The 17,652-nt window shown below is 40.4% G+C and overlaps 1 protein-coding gene across 1 annotated transcript; it reads right to left on the reverse strand.

Moving 5' to 3' along the window:
* Nucleotides 1–1,700: 1,700 nt before the first annotated feature.
* On the reverse strand, nucleotides 1,701–2,768 carry LOC103108717 (cAMP-responsive element modulator-like). The gene is made up of 3 exons (XM_007517688.2): nucleotides 2,588–2,768; nucleotides 2,105–2,204; nucleotides 1,701–1,745 (listed from the first exon to the last, which is right to left on the reverse strand). The coding sequence occupies exons 1-3, from the start codon at nucleotides 2,743–2,745 to the stop codon at nucleotides 1,701–1,703; spliced, it is 303 nt and encodes a 100-aa protein (XP_007517750.2). The 5' UTR covers nucleotides 2,746–2,768.
* Nucleotides 2,769–17,652: the final 14,884 nt, after the last annotated feature.

The following is a 17,652-nucleotide window of genomic DNA, read 5'->3' on the forward strand; positions in this document are numbered from 1 at the left end:
GCCACCAAGTTGTGGATGCTACTTTGATTCCACGCTGAACTCCTTGAGCAGACTACCTCAACAGTGTGTCCTGAAGTCTCACCTCTCCAGAGACCCACTCTACTAGGGAAAGATAGAAACAGGCTGGGAGTATGGATTGGCCTGCCAATGCCCATGTACAGAGGAGAAGCAATTACAGAAGCCAGAACTCCTACCTTATGCAATCCATAGAGAATTGTGGTCCATACTCCCAGAGAGATAAAGAATAGGAAGGTTTCCAATGGAGTGTACAGGACATGGAACTCTGGTGGTGGGAACTGTATGGAACTGTCCCTCTGTTATCTTACAATCTTGTTAATTATTATTAAATCACTAATAATATTTTTAAAGAAAAAATGGGGTTAAGGGGTCAGGTGTTGGTGCATCTGGTTAAATGTACAAACTATAGTGCACTAGGACCCAGGTTTAAGCCCCTGGTCCCTACCTGTAGGGGGAAAGCTTCATGAATGATGAAGTGGTATTTCCCTGCCTCTTTCTCTTTCTCTTCTTTCTTTCTTTCTTTCTTTCTTTCTTTCTTTCTTTCTTTCTTTCTTTCTTTCTTCCTATCTTTCTCTCTCTCTTTCTCTTTCTTTTTGTGTGTGACCAACATGGTTCTATTAAAAACTCTCTTAAACTATGGCATCCAAGGAGAGCAATACAGTGTTTTCTTTACAATGGAATAGGTATAAAATCTGAAATGCCATGAATTCACTTCAAAACTCTTATTTTCAGATAGGCATGACATTAGATTCTTTTTTTTTTTTTTCCTTTTGTTGCCCTTGTTGTAGCTTCGTTGTGGTTATTATTATTGCCCTTGTTGATGCAATTCGTTGTTGGATAGGACAGAGAGAAATGGAGAGAGGAGGGGAAGACAGAGAGGAGGAGAGAAAGATAGACACCTGCAGACCTGCTTCACCGCCTGTGAAGCAACTCCCCTGCAGGTGGGGAGCCGGGGGCTCGAACCGGGATCCTTACGCTGGTTCCTGCGCTTTGCGCCACATGCGCTTAACCCACTGCGCCACCGCCTGACCCCCCTGACATTAGATTCTTTTGATTCTTTCCTGAGGTATATATATTTTCCTCCTTGTGGCTTACTTTTATTGTACTATGGATGCATGATCTTTGATCATACTTTCCTAAAATGATTTTTAAAGACCTACAAATATTTTGTCTTGCATAGGACACTACTCATAGGGCACTGCAAAGATGTGGCATAAAAACGCCTAGACTTACAAATATTGCATTGTTAAGAATTTGTTACAGACATTTCTTTTTTTTACAGTTCGCTTCTTAAAAAACTGAAGTCATGGGACCTGATGGTGGCGCACCTGGTTGGGTGCATGCATTACAGTGCACAAGGATCCACCTTCGAGTCCCCCATCCCCACATGCAGGGGAAAGCTTTGCAAGTGATGAAGCAGGGCTGCAGGTGTCTCTGTCTCTCCTCTGTCACCCCCTTCCTTCTTGATTTCTGGCTGTCTCTATCCAATAAATAAAGATAAAAAAAAACTTTAAAAAATGAAGTCACAGCTAAGAACGACTGCATACACTGAAGCACTTCAGGAATGTTAGAGATTAGGGGATGTGATGAATGATACAAAGGGAAGAGGGGGGGAAGCCATATTTTTTGTCGGCTATATACAACTATACATGTTATAATCAGTTAATAGTTAAATATCTCTACTAATCTGTTTTAGAAAAGCAAATATTTTTCAAGGTTTCGAGTTCCTCTATATGCTGGGCTAGCTTCATGGGCAGGAGAGAGAGACAACCAGGGACTCATAGCTGAGTGGTACGCAGTTCAGTCTTTATTCATGTGGAAGGCAGCACAATCTAAGCTATCTCTAGTCACAATCCTGTCCTTATATATCCTGAGGCGGGAGAGTCAGGTCCGAAGAGGATTACGTAGGATAGGGGGTGGGGAGAAGTAAAAAGCCTGCAAAACAATGAGGATTAAACCAATGCCCTGGAGGCAGGGCGGTGCTTAGTTAACAGTGGTTATGTAAATAGAATACAGTGTTAAGCAGGGGGGATTAAACCAATGAAACAGAAGGGGTTTTAGAAGCAGAATTTAGAAGCAGACCAACATCTATAAGCTTCTTGTTCTGAACTTCCAGCGTGGCCATGTGGCTCTCCAGACATTTGACATATTCTTTCTTCCGACATTGGCATTCTTTAGCAGCTTCCCTGAGAAAAGGGACAAGCAAAAGGGCAAACACAACTTATTTTTTTTGGCAAAGCTAGTGACAAACAGGGTGAAGTGGGCATGGTATGTGTGTCGTGGTTGCACTGCACAGCTCGGAACAGCACTCCCATTTGCAAACACTAAGTCAATCTGGACTCTTAAGGGTCACAGGTGTCCTTTCTAAAGTCCCACATGGATCCTTAGGCCATTGAGGAGGGCTGCTGTGTCTCCTGCCTCATGGTAAACAAGAGTTCACAGTAAACAAGGTCCACACCCAAGACACAGTCACTCTGTTTTATGGCAATAAAGATCTTTGAGTTCCTCAATGAGGGTCTTGGTTTGGTTTTCAAGACATTTGACCTATTCCTTCTTCTTCCTGTGACACTCCCTGGCAACTTCCCTGTTCTTTATTAGCCTCAGCTCTTGCTTGCATGTGGCTTCTTCTGCTAGTTGCTGGGGACTGTGTAAACTTCCTGGTGAGGCAGCCATCACTACACCCTGAGGCAAAGTTGGAGTTGGAGCTTGGATCTGGTAAGTGGGCATGTCACCAGTGGCAGCCAGGGAGCCTGGCTTGCAGGGCAGTTGTCGGCCAGCAGGCAAGCTGGGGATCCCTGGGCCCCGGGCAGCTAGTCACAAAGGGACAGGCTCTTTCTCTTTCTATATCCCCTCCCCTTCTCAATAACAAATAAATAAATTTTAAAAATCTAGGGTCAGATGTAAGAAAGATTTTTTTGGTTCAAAAAATAATTCAAAATTGAGGGGCTGGGTGGTGCACATGGTTGAGTGTACATGTTGCAATACACAAGGACCTGGGTTCAAGCCCCTGGTCCCCACCTGCAGGGGGAAAGATTTGCGAGTGGTGAAGCAGCATTGCAAGTGTCTCTTTGTCTCCCTCCCTTTCTACCTCCCCCTTCCCTCTTGATTTCTGGGTGTCTATATCTAATAAATGAATAAAGATAATAACACAATTTTAAAAAAGAATTCAAAATTCCAGTAAGAATGGCCCTGGGTATTTGTAAGAGAGGATACCAGAATGTGACCTGAACCAGCCCCTCTATTGCAAGAGAAATATTTTTCCAGAGAATAAAACTTTTTTTTAAATAGTATTTTATTTTATTTTTGAGGGAAATGCAGACGCAGACACACACACACACACACACACACACACACACACACACACACACACACGGGGAGACAGAGAGAGAGAGAACGAGAGAGAGAGAGAGAAACACCAGAGAACTGTTCAGCTCTGGCTTATGGTGGTGTGGGGGATTGAACCTGGGACTTAGGAGCCTCAGGCATGAGAGTCTGTTTGCATAACCATTAGGCTATCTCCCCCACCCAAAACTTTTTTTTATTGATGAGTTAATAATAGTTTACAAGATTATAAGAGTAAAGGGTAGAGTTGCACATCTCACCCATCTTCACAGTTCTGTGCCCTTTCCCTCTCTTCTTCCTTGCCCTCACCTTCCCAAGGATAACCGCCATAGTTTTCACATGTCTTAGCAACAGTTTGGCTACCTTTTGCTTCTTTTAACAACCTGATGTGTTTCAGTTCTTTATATTTCACATATGAGTAAGACCATCCGCTAGTCGCCTTTCAGAGAAATGCAGGTCATTTGGTAACATATAAACTATAGCAACAATAGTCTGTGAACACAAATGCCAAATTAAAGAAACTCAAGGTACTATGATAAGAAGTATGAGAAAAATGAAAAAAAGATATAATATTAAAAAGTACTAGGGAAATGACATAATTTAAAAAGACATAGAAGTAGCCAGGCGGTGGCTCAGAGGGTTAAGCGCACATGGCAGAAAATGCACGGATCAGACCGGCATCAGGATCTGGGTTGGAGTCCCTGGATCCCCAACTGCAGGGGCTTCACTTCATAGGAGGTGAAGTTGTCTTTCTCTCCCCCTCTCTGATTTCCCTTCCTCTCTCAATTTCTCTCTGTCCTATCCAACAACAATGACAGCAATAACAACAATAATAATAACAATAATGATAAACAACAAGGGCAACAAAAGGGAAAAAAATATAAAGTTAAAAAAAGACATAGAGGCCTGTATATATGTTATATGTATATATGTAAAAGTACTATATACAATTTATATATAAATAAATCTAAGAGAGTTTTTAAAACTGATCTTGTCTCACCATACTTTTTTTTAAGTTTTTTAAAAAAATTATTATCTTTATTTATTACTGGATAGAGACAGCCAGAAATCAAGAGGGTATGGGGAGATAGAGAAGGAGAGAGAGAGAGACACCTGCAGCACTGCTTCACTACTCGTGAAGCTTTCCCCCTGCAGGTGAGGACCTGAGGCTTGAACTTGAGTCCTTGCACATTGTAACATGTGCACTCAACCAGGAGTGCCACCACCTGGCCCCTCTCACCATTCTTTTCTTGAACATTCTTTACTTCTTCCTTCCCTTTCATGTAGATTCTATGGTTTGTGTTTGTTTGTAGGTCTGCTTTACTGTGTATCACCTTGTGGAGAGTTAAATGTTTGTTTCCCTCTCTGTGGCATTTCTTTCAGTAACTCTTGCATGACAGGTCTGGTAATGGCACACTCCTTTAGTTTTCCTATTCTGGTACTGTTCTGATTGCTCCTTCATATTTGAGCCATAGTCTTGCAGGGTTAAAGTATGCATCACTGATAGTTGTTGTTTTTTCAGAACTTGAGTAAATCACTCCACTCTCTCCTGGACTCCATGGTTGCTGCAGAAAAATATGATTCAAATCTGACTATGTTGCCTTTATAAGCATTTTATTCTTTTTCCCTGGAAGCTTATAATTTTTTCCCCCTTGTCCTTGACTTTTGATAGTTTCACAGTGATGTGTTTTAGTGCAGGTCTATTTGGCTTTAGGCATTTGGGCGTTCTCACTGTAGCTTCCAATGAAGAAAATGGAGTTACAGAACTCTGGTGGTGGGAACAATACCCTTGTTATCTTATAATTTTGTGATTCAGCATTAAGTCACTAATAAAATTTTTAAAAAGGAATTTGGAAGTTCTCTTTGCTTTCTGAACATCTATATTCTGACCATATCCTCGATTTGAAAAAAACATTTATTTATTTATTTCCCTTTTGCCCTTTTTTTTTTTTATTATTGTTGCTGTAGTTATTATTGTTGTTGTTATTGATGGTGTCGTTGTTAGATAGGACAGAGAGAAATGAAGAAAGGAGGGGAAGACAGAGAGGGGGAGAGAAAGACACCTGCAGACCTGCTTCACCAACTGTGAAGCAACTCCCCTGCAGGTGGGGAGCCGGGGGCTCCAACCCGAATCCTTAAGCCAGTCCTTGCGCTTGGCGCCACCTGCGCTTAACCCGCTGTACTACCCCCCACTCCCTACCTTTGAGTTTTTTAAAAAATCATATTTATTTATTGGATGGAGACAATCAGAAATTGAGAGGGAAGGGGGAGATAGAGAGGAGAGAGACACCTGCAGCCCTGCTTCAACACTTGTGAAGCTTTCCCCCTGCAGGTAGGGACCGGGGGCTCAAACCTAGATCCTTCGCATTATACCATGTGCACTCAACCAGGTGCACCACCAACTGACCCCCAATGTGAAATTTTTTTATACTACTATTTCTTTGAATATAGTTTCTGCTTTGTTCTTTCTCACTTCTCCTTTGAGTTCCCTATAGTTCTGATATTTGCTTTTCTAATGGAGTCTTCAATCTCTTGAAAATAGAAGAAAAACTGGCCACACTCTTCGACTTCGAAGCAGAGGGAGAAAAAAAGATATGGGGAAAAAAGGCAGCTCTTCAAGAGATTGAAGACTCCATTAGAAAAGCATTTTCTTAGCTTTACCCACATGGTTTGGCTTCTGTTGTTGGCCATAGGTGGTGCTAGGTTCTGTCTTGTATGCGAGTTGTGGACGATGGGGAGACCTTTGAAGAAATGATGCAGTATTTATATAAATATGCAGCAACTGATGTCCCTTAAGCAAAGTCCTAATCTGGATGGTTGGGGAAGGGGGATATCCTTCTCTTCTGAGACTGATTCCTGAAAGTAGGAACTCTGTTGTGAGGTCAAAGTCACTTTTCTTGCCTACAGGACAAGTCTGACCCTGATCACCAGAGTTGCTGTGGCAGCTGGGACACCTTAGAATTTGATAGGTTTTCCTGACACTACAAGAGTATATGCAATGTTAGTTCACTGGTTCTTCTGAATGGTTCTCTGGATTGTGCTCAGGAGCCTGTGACTTCTACAGCTCTGAACAGCAGTCATGAATGAGTTCCTTTTATTTTTCTTTTCTTTTTTGCCTCCAGAGTGATCGATGGGTTTTGGTGCACTACAAATCCACTGTTCCTGGAGGCCATCCTTTTCCCATTGTTGTTGTTGAGTTCCTTTTTAAGCCACTTGTTCCCTGAGTGACTCCATGTGGGCCCTTTAATTTGCCATGTGGAGTTGAAGCAATTGTAAATATGATGCCTGCTGGTGCTGCATTTCTGCCTGAGTCCTTCTCTCCACCCCTACCCACCCTCCAAACCCCCTTCCTGGATCTCACTGTCCAGGTGCAACCACCAGCCTTCAGACAATGACACTCCTTTCTTTACCAGTAATCCTAGCTGTTCGTGAATTAAAATCGTTGAATTATTTTGTTGTAATCATTGTTTTCTTAGAGAGAGCGCCAAATTTCCATGACCAGATCACCATAACTCCTCCCCAGAAGCAGTGTAAGGGAATTTAAAGAGCTGAAATGTTGAAAGAATGGACTAGTTTTTAATAAGGAAAGCTATTGGCTGAGCCCTGTACTGAAACCATGCTGGTTTGGGAGGGATTCCCAGTGCTGGTGGCAGGAACTAGAGTGGAAGCACAATGAAGTGAAGTAATCAGACTTCTCATGCACTTGCCACTTGCAAAGTCACCATGGCAGTTTCTTATGAAGCTAAATATACACTTACCGTTTGAGCCAGTCATTTCATTTCTAGGTGCTCAAGGAAAATGAAAACACTTGTCCATCAAAGGGCTTGTATATGAATCTTCATAGTGTCTTTTTTCATAATGGCTTAAAATGAAACAACACAAATGTCTGTCAATAGATGAGTAGGTACACATTTGGAGATATAGTCCCATATGTGGTTATATATATTCCACACAGTGGAATAAAATGAGGAACAAGGCAAAAATATACATGGCATGAATCACTCTTAGAAGCACTTCATTGAATAAAAGATGTAAGACACTAGACACTGTATGACTCTATCAGTTCATCACCATAACTACTATCTGTCTCACCCCTATATTATTTCAATTATGCAAAGGTCTAAAACTAAGATATTGTGAAATATATATTAGTGCTTGCTTAGGGTAGAAGTTAGGGTTCTATAAACTGCAAAGGAGCAGAAGGAAGATTTGAGGGTTAATGACATTTTATGGCATCTTTATTGTTGGTATGCTTCTAAAAACCCCTTCTGTTTCATTGGTTTAATACCCCCTGCTTAACACTGTATTCTATTTACATAACCACTGTATTCTATTTATATAACCACTGCAGGGCATTGGTTCAATCCCCACTGGTTCATGATATGTTTTTGCTCCACCCCCTCTCCTTGTCACACTCTGATTTTCACCAGTCACTTTTCTCTCCACCCTCTCTATGTCACATCCTGTTTCCACCCTACTTGGCAAGTACATATAAAGACAGCATTGTGAGTTTTACGTAGGTTAGGTTAGTTTTTAGCTTTAGTTTAGCTTAGCTTGGTATAGATTGTGCTGCGTCCTGCATGAATAAAGAGATACTGCGTACAACCCAGCCATGAGTCCCAGGTCGTCTGTCTCCCATCAATGAAGCTCAGCCCAACACTTTATAATGGCAATAATTACATAGGATATATACTATTGCCAAAACCATTAAATTGTAGTGTGTAAATTACTACACTTCATTGTATGTAAAATGTTTAATTTTTTTCCTTTATTTTATTTTATTAATATTATTTTTTCCTCCAAGGTTATTGCTGGGGCTGGTGCCTACACTATGAATCCACTGCTCCTGGAGGCTATTTTTCCCCATTTTGTTGCCTTGTTGTTACCCTTGTTGTTGTTGTTGTTGTTATTGTTGTTGTCATTGCTGTTGTTGTTGGATAGGACAGAGAGGAATCAAGAGAGGAGGGGAGATAGAGAGGGTGAGAGAAAGACACCTGCAGGCCTGCTTCACTGCTTTTGAAGCGACCCTCCTGCAGGTGGCGAGCCAGGGACTCAACCGGGGATCCTTAAGCCAGTCCTTGCGTTTCACGCCATGTTCACTTAACCTGCTGTGCTACCACCTGACCCCCATAAAATGTTGATTATTGTATGAATATTAAACCAAATAAAATTAACTTTTAAAAATGACCCAGGCATAATAACACTGATTCAAAGTAATATATGTACCCCCATGTTTATAGCGGCTTTAGCAAAAGCCTAGAAACAACCAAAATGCCCTTTGACATGACTGGATACAAAAAATTGTGGTATAGCACAGGGGTAGATAGCATAAAGGTTATACAAAGACTCTCTTGCCTGAGATTCCAAGACCCAGGTTCAGTCCCCCACACCACCATAAGCCAGAGCTGAGCAATGCACTGGTTTTAAAAAAAAAGTTATGGGATATATACTCAACAGAGTTTTATGCAACAATAAAAAGGGATGATATTGTGTGCTTTAGAATAAAGTAGATGGAATTGGAGATTATATTCAGCGAAGCAAGTAAGGAGGTGAAGGACAACTGCAGAATGGTTTCACTCATATACAGAATATAGACAACTGAATATACAAATGTGATCAAAACAAAACACCAATTTATTTTCAAGACTGTGGGAGAACTGTAATAGTTATCTATGGAGTGGGGATGGGCACACAGACCTTTGGTGACAGGAATGGTGGAATAAATAAATAATTAGAAAAAGAGGGAAGGGGTAGTAGATAAATAAATAAATACTAAAAATGACCCAAGTACAGAGTTTCTACTGGTGAAATTTCAGATCTAGATCACTTTATATATTTCTAGATACACATTTATATACCTGTAAGTTATGCTGTATCCTTCAACTCCAATGGCATTCTTATATAGTTAATATGAAACACTCTCTGGAATAAGATGGTGTGGATGCACTTTTTCCTGTTCCTTCTACTATATATAGCTAAAAAAAGTTCGAACCTAATAAAGAAAATAATGACACTCGAAATATAAAAAAGGAAAGAAAAGGAAGATATAGTACTCTGGGAATAAACAAGAAAAAAGACTGGAGAGAGACCTCAGAATAAAAAATATAACTTGGCAGAGCATTCATTATAGTTTTTGTTTTTATACATCTATGTCAAATTTATGTGTCTTAGATCAAATATGGGAGAAGGCAGCAACCAGAAACACCAATGAGTATAGATTACACACACACACACACACACACACACACACACACACACACACACACACACACATTTTAAAGCATGCTCCAGCCAAGTAATCATGAATGGTGCAGTCTAGTAAAAGAGAAAACTCTTTTAATTTATTTTTACTTTTTTTACCAAAGTCCTTCTCAGCCCTGGCTTATGATAGTGTTGGATATTGAATTTGGGAACTCAGAGCCTCCCACATGAATGCCTTTTTGCATAATCATTATACTATCTCCTCAGCCCAAGAAAACTCTTAGACAATAAACCGAATCAAGTTCTTTGGTGTTTAACTTGATTAGGTTTATTGTCTAACACCAAGGAAGCTAAAAAAAAAAAAAAATGAAGTCACACCCTGACCTGCTCAACAAAATTTCTTCATGTGAGTATTGAGTCTTCAAAGCAACAAAACCGAAAATACTTTGGGATAAGTCATGGCTCATGACAATTATAAAACCGCCAGAGGGTCTCACTTCTGGAGGAGCTTAATCTATTGAATTGATCTTTATGTTACTGTCTTCTGTGACTAGTACAACACAGAAAACATTTATTGTCAAATAAATCCTTTTTTTTTTTTCTTTTGGCACACTAGGGCTCTCATGTGCCATAGAGCACTGGGTCTTCACATCTGCATGGCTCCACTTTTTTTTTTTTTCATTTAAGACAGAGACAGAGAGAAGAGGTAGTGACAGACTGACAGAGAAAAAAAGATGCCTTAGCACTAGCCGTGAATAGTGTTTTCATGTAGTGCCAGGAGCTTGACCTTAGGTCCTCACGCATGGTAAAGTGTATGCTTTAATAGATGAGCTATAGGAGTCGGGCGGTAGCACAGTGGTTAAGCGAACGTGGCGAAAAGTGCAAGGTCCCGCATAAGAATTCCGGTTGGAACTCCCGGCGGCTCCCCACCTGCAGGGGTGTCACACGCTTCACAAGCGGTGAAGCAGGTCTGCAGGTGTCTGCCTTTCTCTCCTCCTCTCTGTCTTCCCTCCCTCTCTCTATTTCTCTCTGTCCTATCCAACAACAATGATATCAATAACAACAATAAAAAACAACAACAAGGGCAACAAAAGGGAAAATAAATATTTAAAAGATTGTAAAAAGAAAATAGATGAGCTATCTCTCAGCTTCCATAATACAAAACTTTAAAATTTCTCATTCTCAGATTGAACCCTTGATCTTAATAATAATGATGATAATAACAACAACAACAACAATAATAATAACAACAACCAGGCAGTGGGATACCCAGTTGAGTGTATATGTTATCATGCACCTTGGTAGCACTGCAAGTGTTCCTTTTTCTCTTTCATTCTCTATATCCTCCTCTTCTCTCAATTTCTCTGTGCCCTAGGAAATAAAAGAAAGGGGGCGAGCGAGTCAGGTGGTAGTGCATTTGGTTAAGGGCACGTGGTGCAAAAGGCCTAAGGATACCTGTTTGAGTCCCTGGTTCCACACCTGTAGGGGAGTCGCTTTACAGGCAGTGAAGCATGTCTGCAGGTGTCTATCTTTCTCTTCCTCTCTCTGTCTTGCCCCCATCTCCATATCTCTCTGTCCTATCCAACGACGAAGACAACAGCAATAACTACAACAATTTAAAAAAGGGCAAGAAAAGGGAATATAAATAAATAAATATTAAAAAAAAGAAGGGGGAGATAAGGGAAAAATGGCCATTGGGAGCAGTGGTTTTGTCATGCAGGCACTGAGCTCCATCAGTACCCTGAATGGCCATACAATGACAACAACAACAAAGAATGTTCTCTGATAACCCTAAATTCAGAGGAGAAAATACTTAGTAAACTGTCAAGGTGAATTTTGTACCCAAATTATCTGTTGTACTCCCTAGATGGCTCCTTAGTATATTACCAGAGGATTTACTTCCACTTCTCACTAATTTAAATCATAGTCTGGTACACAGAAACAAAAAATAAATTCTAAGAATATTTGGAAGCCAGTAATAACTTTGCCAGTATAGCTCAGCAGTGCTCTAAGAACTGCCCTATTTTGCAGAACCACCATGAAAGAAAAAACTGTAAGGACTAAGCTCAAGAAGCTTGTCTTTCTCTTTGAGAGATGTTTATAGCCAGTTAGGTTTAAGTCATCGAAAAAAAAAAAGAGAACAACTTTTTATATAAATATTCTTTAGAAGAGTATTCTTGGGGCCAGGTGGTGGTGCACTTAGTTAAGTGCGCACATTAAAGTGCGCAAAGATCCAGGTTCAAGCCCCTGGTAAACTTCACGAGTGGTGAAGTAGGGCTGCAGGTGTCTCTCTGTCTCTCTCCCTCTCTATCTTCTCCTCTCAATTTCCCTCTGTCTCTATACAAAATAAATAAAACATTAAAAATTTAAAAAATTAAAAAAGAAGAGTATTCTATTCCAGATAGGTACAAGCAACTCATATACCTGTCAGCAAATATAATAAAAGACTTTATTCTCCAATATTCAAAATGCTTTGTCAATTATGAGTATGTAGATTCTTTACAGAATGATATAAACAATTACTAAAACTCTGTAACATCAACATCTCTCAAATCTACCTCAACCATTTGACAGGAATAAAAAGACATACAAATAAGGTATTGAGGGAGGGGAGTGGGGAATTTGCTATGATAGATATTCAGACTGATCCTATTCATGTTATTATGAAGATGAAACCCACAAATTATAAAAGACTAGCAGCTTCCCTATGTGAAATATTAATTTGTAGGACTTGAGTTATCTGTGCGTATCTGACAAAATATACGTGAGTTGAATCATGTTGTGTGGAATATATTACAAGAGTAAGGAAACTTTATTTGGCTTATTTTCTGTCAAGGGTCACTTGGATATTTATAGCATCACCTGCAGGTCAAATAAATCATCAACTTAAAAATTAGCACTTAATGGGGGGAATAGGGGGATTGGGCAGTGGTACACTTGGTTAAGTGCAGACATTACCATATGCAAAGATCCTGGTTTGAGCTCCTGTTCCTGCCTGAAGGTGTGTGTGGGGGGTGCACTTTACTAGCTCACTAGTGGTGAAGCAGGTCTGCAGGTGTCTCTTTATCTTTCTCCCTCTCTGGTTATTATTTTTTTCTTTTTACCAGAGCACTGATTAGCTCTGGTTTATGGTGATGCAGGGGATTGAACCTGGGACTTCAGAGCTTCAGGCATGAAATTCTCTTTGCATAACCATTATGCTATCTACCCCTGCCCCCCTCTCCCTCTCTATCTACCCTGCTCCTCTAAATTTTTATCTATCCTATCTAATAAGATAATAAGAATAGAAAGAAAATGGCACCCAGTGATAACTCTGGTGGAAAAAAAATAGCAGAGAATTTAATGCTGAAATGAAGAAACTCTTTCGGGGCCAGATGGTGATGCATCTAGTTAAGCACACACATTACAGCACATGAGGACACAGGTTCAAGCCCTTGGTCCCCCATCTGCAGGGGGGAAGTTTCAAGTGGCAAAATAGGGCTTCAGGTGTCTATCTCTTTCCCCTCTCTATTTCCCCATCTCAATTTCTCTCTGATTATATCCAATAATAAATAAATAAATAGGAGTCGGGTGGTAGCGCAGAAGGTTAAATGCAGGTGGTGCAAAGCCTAAGGACTGGCATAAAAATCCTGGTTCGAGTCCCCGGCTCCTCACCTGCAGGGGAGTCGCTTCACAGGCAGTGAAGCAGGTCTGCAGGTGTCTATCTTTCTCTCCCCCCCTCTCCATTTCTCTCTGTCCTATCCAACAATGACAACATCAATAACAACAACAACAATAACTACAACAATAATAAAACAAGGGCAACAAAAAGGAATAAATATAAATAAATAAAATAAAATAAAAATATAAAAATTAAGAAAAACACAAAGTAACTCAAAAAAATCAATTTCAAGTCCCACCTGAAATTGCCTTGGCAGAACCAGAACAAATTATTTCATAGATGTACAGCCTGCAAGCCAGATATTCCCCACACCTGGACCGTAAGACACAAATGAGATGCTCTTTGTACTGATCTGGATGATCATGAAATCATATTAGTTTTACATTTAGGTTAGTGAATTTTCACAATGCTTAAACCTTGGAGAGTTTTATCAATTTCCTCTAAAATGATTCTCAAACATTCAATTCTTACATTTTTAAAAGATTTATTTACTTATGAAAAAGGAAGGGAAAAAGCAAGAGTAGTGTTCTGGTACATGTGATGCTGGGGATCAAACTCAGGACCTCATGTTTAAGAATCCAACACTTGCTCAACAATTTGTTTGGCTTTGTATGTTAACTCTCTTTTCAGTCACCAGGTTCCAGATGCCATCAGGATGCTGGCCAGGCTTCCCTGGATTGAAGACCCCACCAATGTGTCCTGGAACTCAGCTTCCCCAGAGACACACCCTACTAAGGAAAGAGAGAGGCAGACTGGGAGTATGGACCGACCAGTCAACGCCCATGTTCAGCGGGGAAGCAATTACAGAAGCCAGACCTTCCACCTTCTGCAAGCCACAAGGACCCTGGGTCCATGCTCCCAGAGGGATAGAGAATGGGAAAGCTATCAGGGGAGGGGGTGGGGTGTGGAGATTGGGTGGTGGGAATTGTGTGGAGTTGTACCCCTCCTACCCTATGGTTTGTTAATTAATCCTTTCTTAAATTAAAAAAAAAAAAAGAATCCAACACATGGGGGCTGAGTAGTGATTCAGTTGAACGAGTGCATATAGTACAGTGTGCAAGAACCCAGGTTCAAGCCCCCGTCCCCACCTACAATGGGAGAGCTTCACAAGTGGTAAAGCAGTGATGCAGGAGTCTCTGTCTCTTCCCCTCTCTACCTGCCCCCCTCTCTATTTCTGGCTCTCTCAATCCAATAAATAAATAATTATTTTAAAAAAGATTTTTCAACATACCCCTCATATTCCACAATCTTGTCAATCATTATTAAATCACCAATAATAAATTTAAAAAAAAGAAGTTGAAAAATAAGAAAACACAAAGCAGAAGTTGGACTGGGTTTGGTGTATTGCACCAAAGTAAAGGACTCTGGGGTGGGGGTTCAGGTCCTGGAACATTATGTCAGAGGACCTAGAGAGGTTTGAACTGTCACATGGAAAACTGAGAAATATTATGCATGTACTACTGTATTTTGTTATTACTGTATTTTATTATTGACTGTAAACCATTAATACCCCAATACATTTTTTTTTTTAAAAAGAATTCAACACATTATCCACTGCACCACCTTCCAGGCTACAGGGTTCTTATATCTTAAGCTCCTGCCTCCCACAAAAAGCAGATATCGGTCCTATTCATTTTTTTTCCAAAATATTTCTTTCTTTACTTACTTACACAACAGAGAGAGGAGAGAGAGAGAACTAGAGCATCATGCTGGCATATGATACCAGTGATTGAATTCAAGATCTCTTGCTTTTAAGTCCAAAACTTTATCCACTACACTGTCTTCTAGGCTGCTGTAGCTTTTTTTTTTTTTTTTTTTTTTTAAAAAAAAAACAACAACAACTTGTTTTTAGTGTTTTTTCTTCCTGGACACAGCAATTAGCAACCTTTCTCCTCCTCAGCTCCAAATCAGCAGTGGCATTAAGATGTACTCCAAGGGTGAGCTAAAGCTAGAAGGACAAAGGATAGATCTGCTACTCCCGCCTAGGCCTCCTAAAGTGTTAACACTTACCTTGTGGCTTTATGTCATTCAGCAATCTTCTTGAATGCCATGCAGACTCATTCTGCTGCAATTGGAAAGACTTAAGAAAATCATCAAGGAGACATTTTTCAACGTATTTGTCAAAAAGAAGACAGGCCTACTGACTACCAGAAGCATTAGCAGTACTGAGCAGTGGTCACACACCCTGATGTTTTGCTCTCTGGCTGCATTGCTCTCTCTTAACTTTCAGGCACAGTCAACAAAAAATGACAGAGAAAGACAAAGGAGAATCACTTTTGAAGACCCAAAGTGATCCCTTTGGATACCTGCCTTAACCGAGTTACTGTTATTATGTTCTTATTTTCAGGAGTGAAAAGATTTACTAACAATTCAGCCTTTAGTTGTGATGCTCATGTATAACATATCTGGATATTTCTTTCTTTTTTTTAAATTTTTTTTATTAAATTTTTTAAGAAAGGATTAATGAACAAAAACATAAGGTAGGAGGGGTACAACTCCACACAATTCCCACCACCCAATCTCCACACCCCACCCCCTCCCCTGATAGCTTTCCCATTCTCTATCCCTCTGGGAGCATGGACTCAGGGTCTTGGTGGGTTGCAGAAGGTAGAAGGTCTGGCTTCTGTAATTGCTTCCCCACTGAACATGGGCGTTGACTGGTCGGTCCATACTCCCAGTCTGCCTCTCTCTTTCCCTAGTAAGGTGTGTCTCTGGGGAAGCTGAGCTCCAGGACACATTGGTGGGGTCTTCAATCCAGGGAAGACTGGCCAGATATCTGGATATTTCTAAGTGGAATGTGTCCTCTCATCTGTCACAGAGCACTAAGGGGAATTCCCACATAATACGTGTGTCTTTCATCTGAGATGCAATGTGTGACTGTTAAGCAACAAAAGGCGTAAAAAAAAAAAAGAGCAAAGTTCCCCCAAATGTTATAGGCAGGACAAGTGGTTTAACTTGCCAGAGCTCATACTTTCTCTTTCACATTTGGTGGAAAACAGAGATAGTTAGCAACTGAGAGATTAGTGTGCTGGGCCTTTGATAAATGCTTGATGCAAAACAGCATTTAATCATTTGCAGACTACATTAAAAACCAACTCAAATATTCTTAAAGTGTAATGCCACACTTTCTGTAGTTGACATTACAGTTTGAAAGGAAATAATAGTTTATGTGAAACGTAGATATTTGAAACCTATTTTTAAAATTTCTTTACTGGGGGATTAATGGTTTACAGTTGACAGTAAAATACAATAGTTTGTACATGTGTAACATTTCTTAGTTTTCCACATAACAATTCAACCCACTAGGTCCCCCTCTGCTATTGTGTTCCAGGACCTGAGCCCTCCCCACCCCACCCCACCAGAGTCTTTTACTTTGGTGCAACACACCAACTCTAGTCCAAGTTCTGCTTAGTGTTTTCTCTTCTGATCTTGTTTCTCAACTTCTGTCTGTGAGTGAGATCATCCCACATTCATCCTTCTGTTTGAAACCTATTGTTGAAACTGTACCTTTAAAAATGTATGCTGGCAGCCCTGGAGGTTATGCAGTGGGTAGAGCATTGGGCTTGTGAACACTGAACTTGCAAACATGAGGTTTGAAATTCAGTTCCTGGTATCACATTGCCAGGAATATGCCAGAATAATGCTCCAGTTCTCTCTTCTGTATCTATCTCTAGCTTTCAAAATAAAATTTAAAAAATTTTAAATGTATTCTGAATTTCCTCACCTGGGTACCAACACTATAAATGTAAGAACAAACTTGGAAAATAAATGGAGGGGGTTGCACCCAGTTAAGCACATGTGTCACCAAGTGCAAGCCCCCACTCCCCATCTGCAAAGGGTCCACTTCATGAGCAGTGAAGCAGGTCTGCAGGTGTCTATTTTTCTCTCCCTCTCTGTTTTCCCACGCTTTCTCAGTTTCTCTCTATCATATCTAATAAAAATTAGAAAGAAAAAAAATGGTCACCGGGAGTGGTAGATCCATAGTGCTGGCACTAAGGCCCAGCAATAACCCTGGTGACAATAAAAAAGAAGAAGAAGGAGGAGAAGGAGGAGAAGATAAAAAGAAAATAAATGGGAAAACCAAAGGTGAAAAAATTCATTAAGAATCAAAAACATTCCTAATGAAGTTAAAAAAAGAATTATAGAATAAGAAAACGATAAAAAGGGTCAGGTAGTGGTGTATCCAGCATATATTACCATGCCTGAGGACCCATTTCAAGCTCCCAGTGTCCACCTGCCAAAGAGAGGCTTCATGAGTGGAGGGATAGTGCTGCAAATGTCTCTCTTTTCCTCCATGTCTATTCCAGTTTCTACTATCAAAAGAAAGATTGGCACAAGGATCCCAGTTTGAATGCCCGGCTCCTCACTTACAGGGGGTCGCTTCATAAGTGGTAAAGCAGATCTGCAGGTGTCTTTCTCTCCCCTCTCTG

Source organism: Erinaceus europaeus, chromosome 2, assembly GCF_950295315.1.
Source record: "Erinaceus europaeus chromosome 2, mEriEur2.1, whole genome shotgun sequence".
Taxonomy (NCBI): Eukaryota; Metazoa; Chordata; class Mammalia; order Eulipotyphla; family Erinaceidae; genus Erinaceus; species Erinaceus europaeus.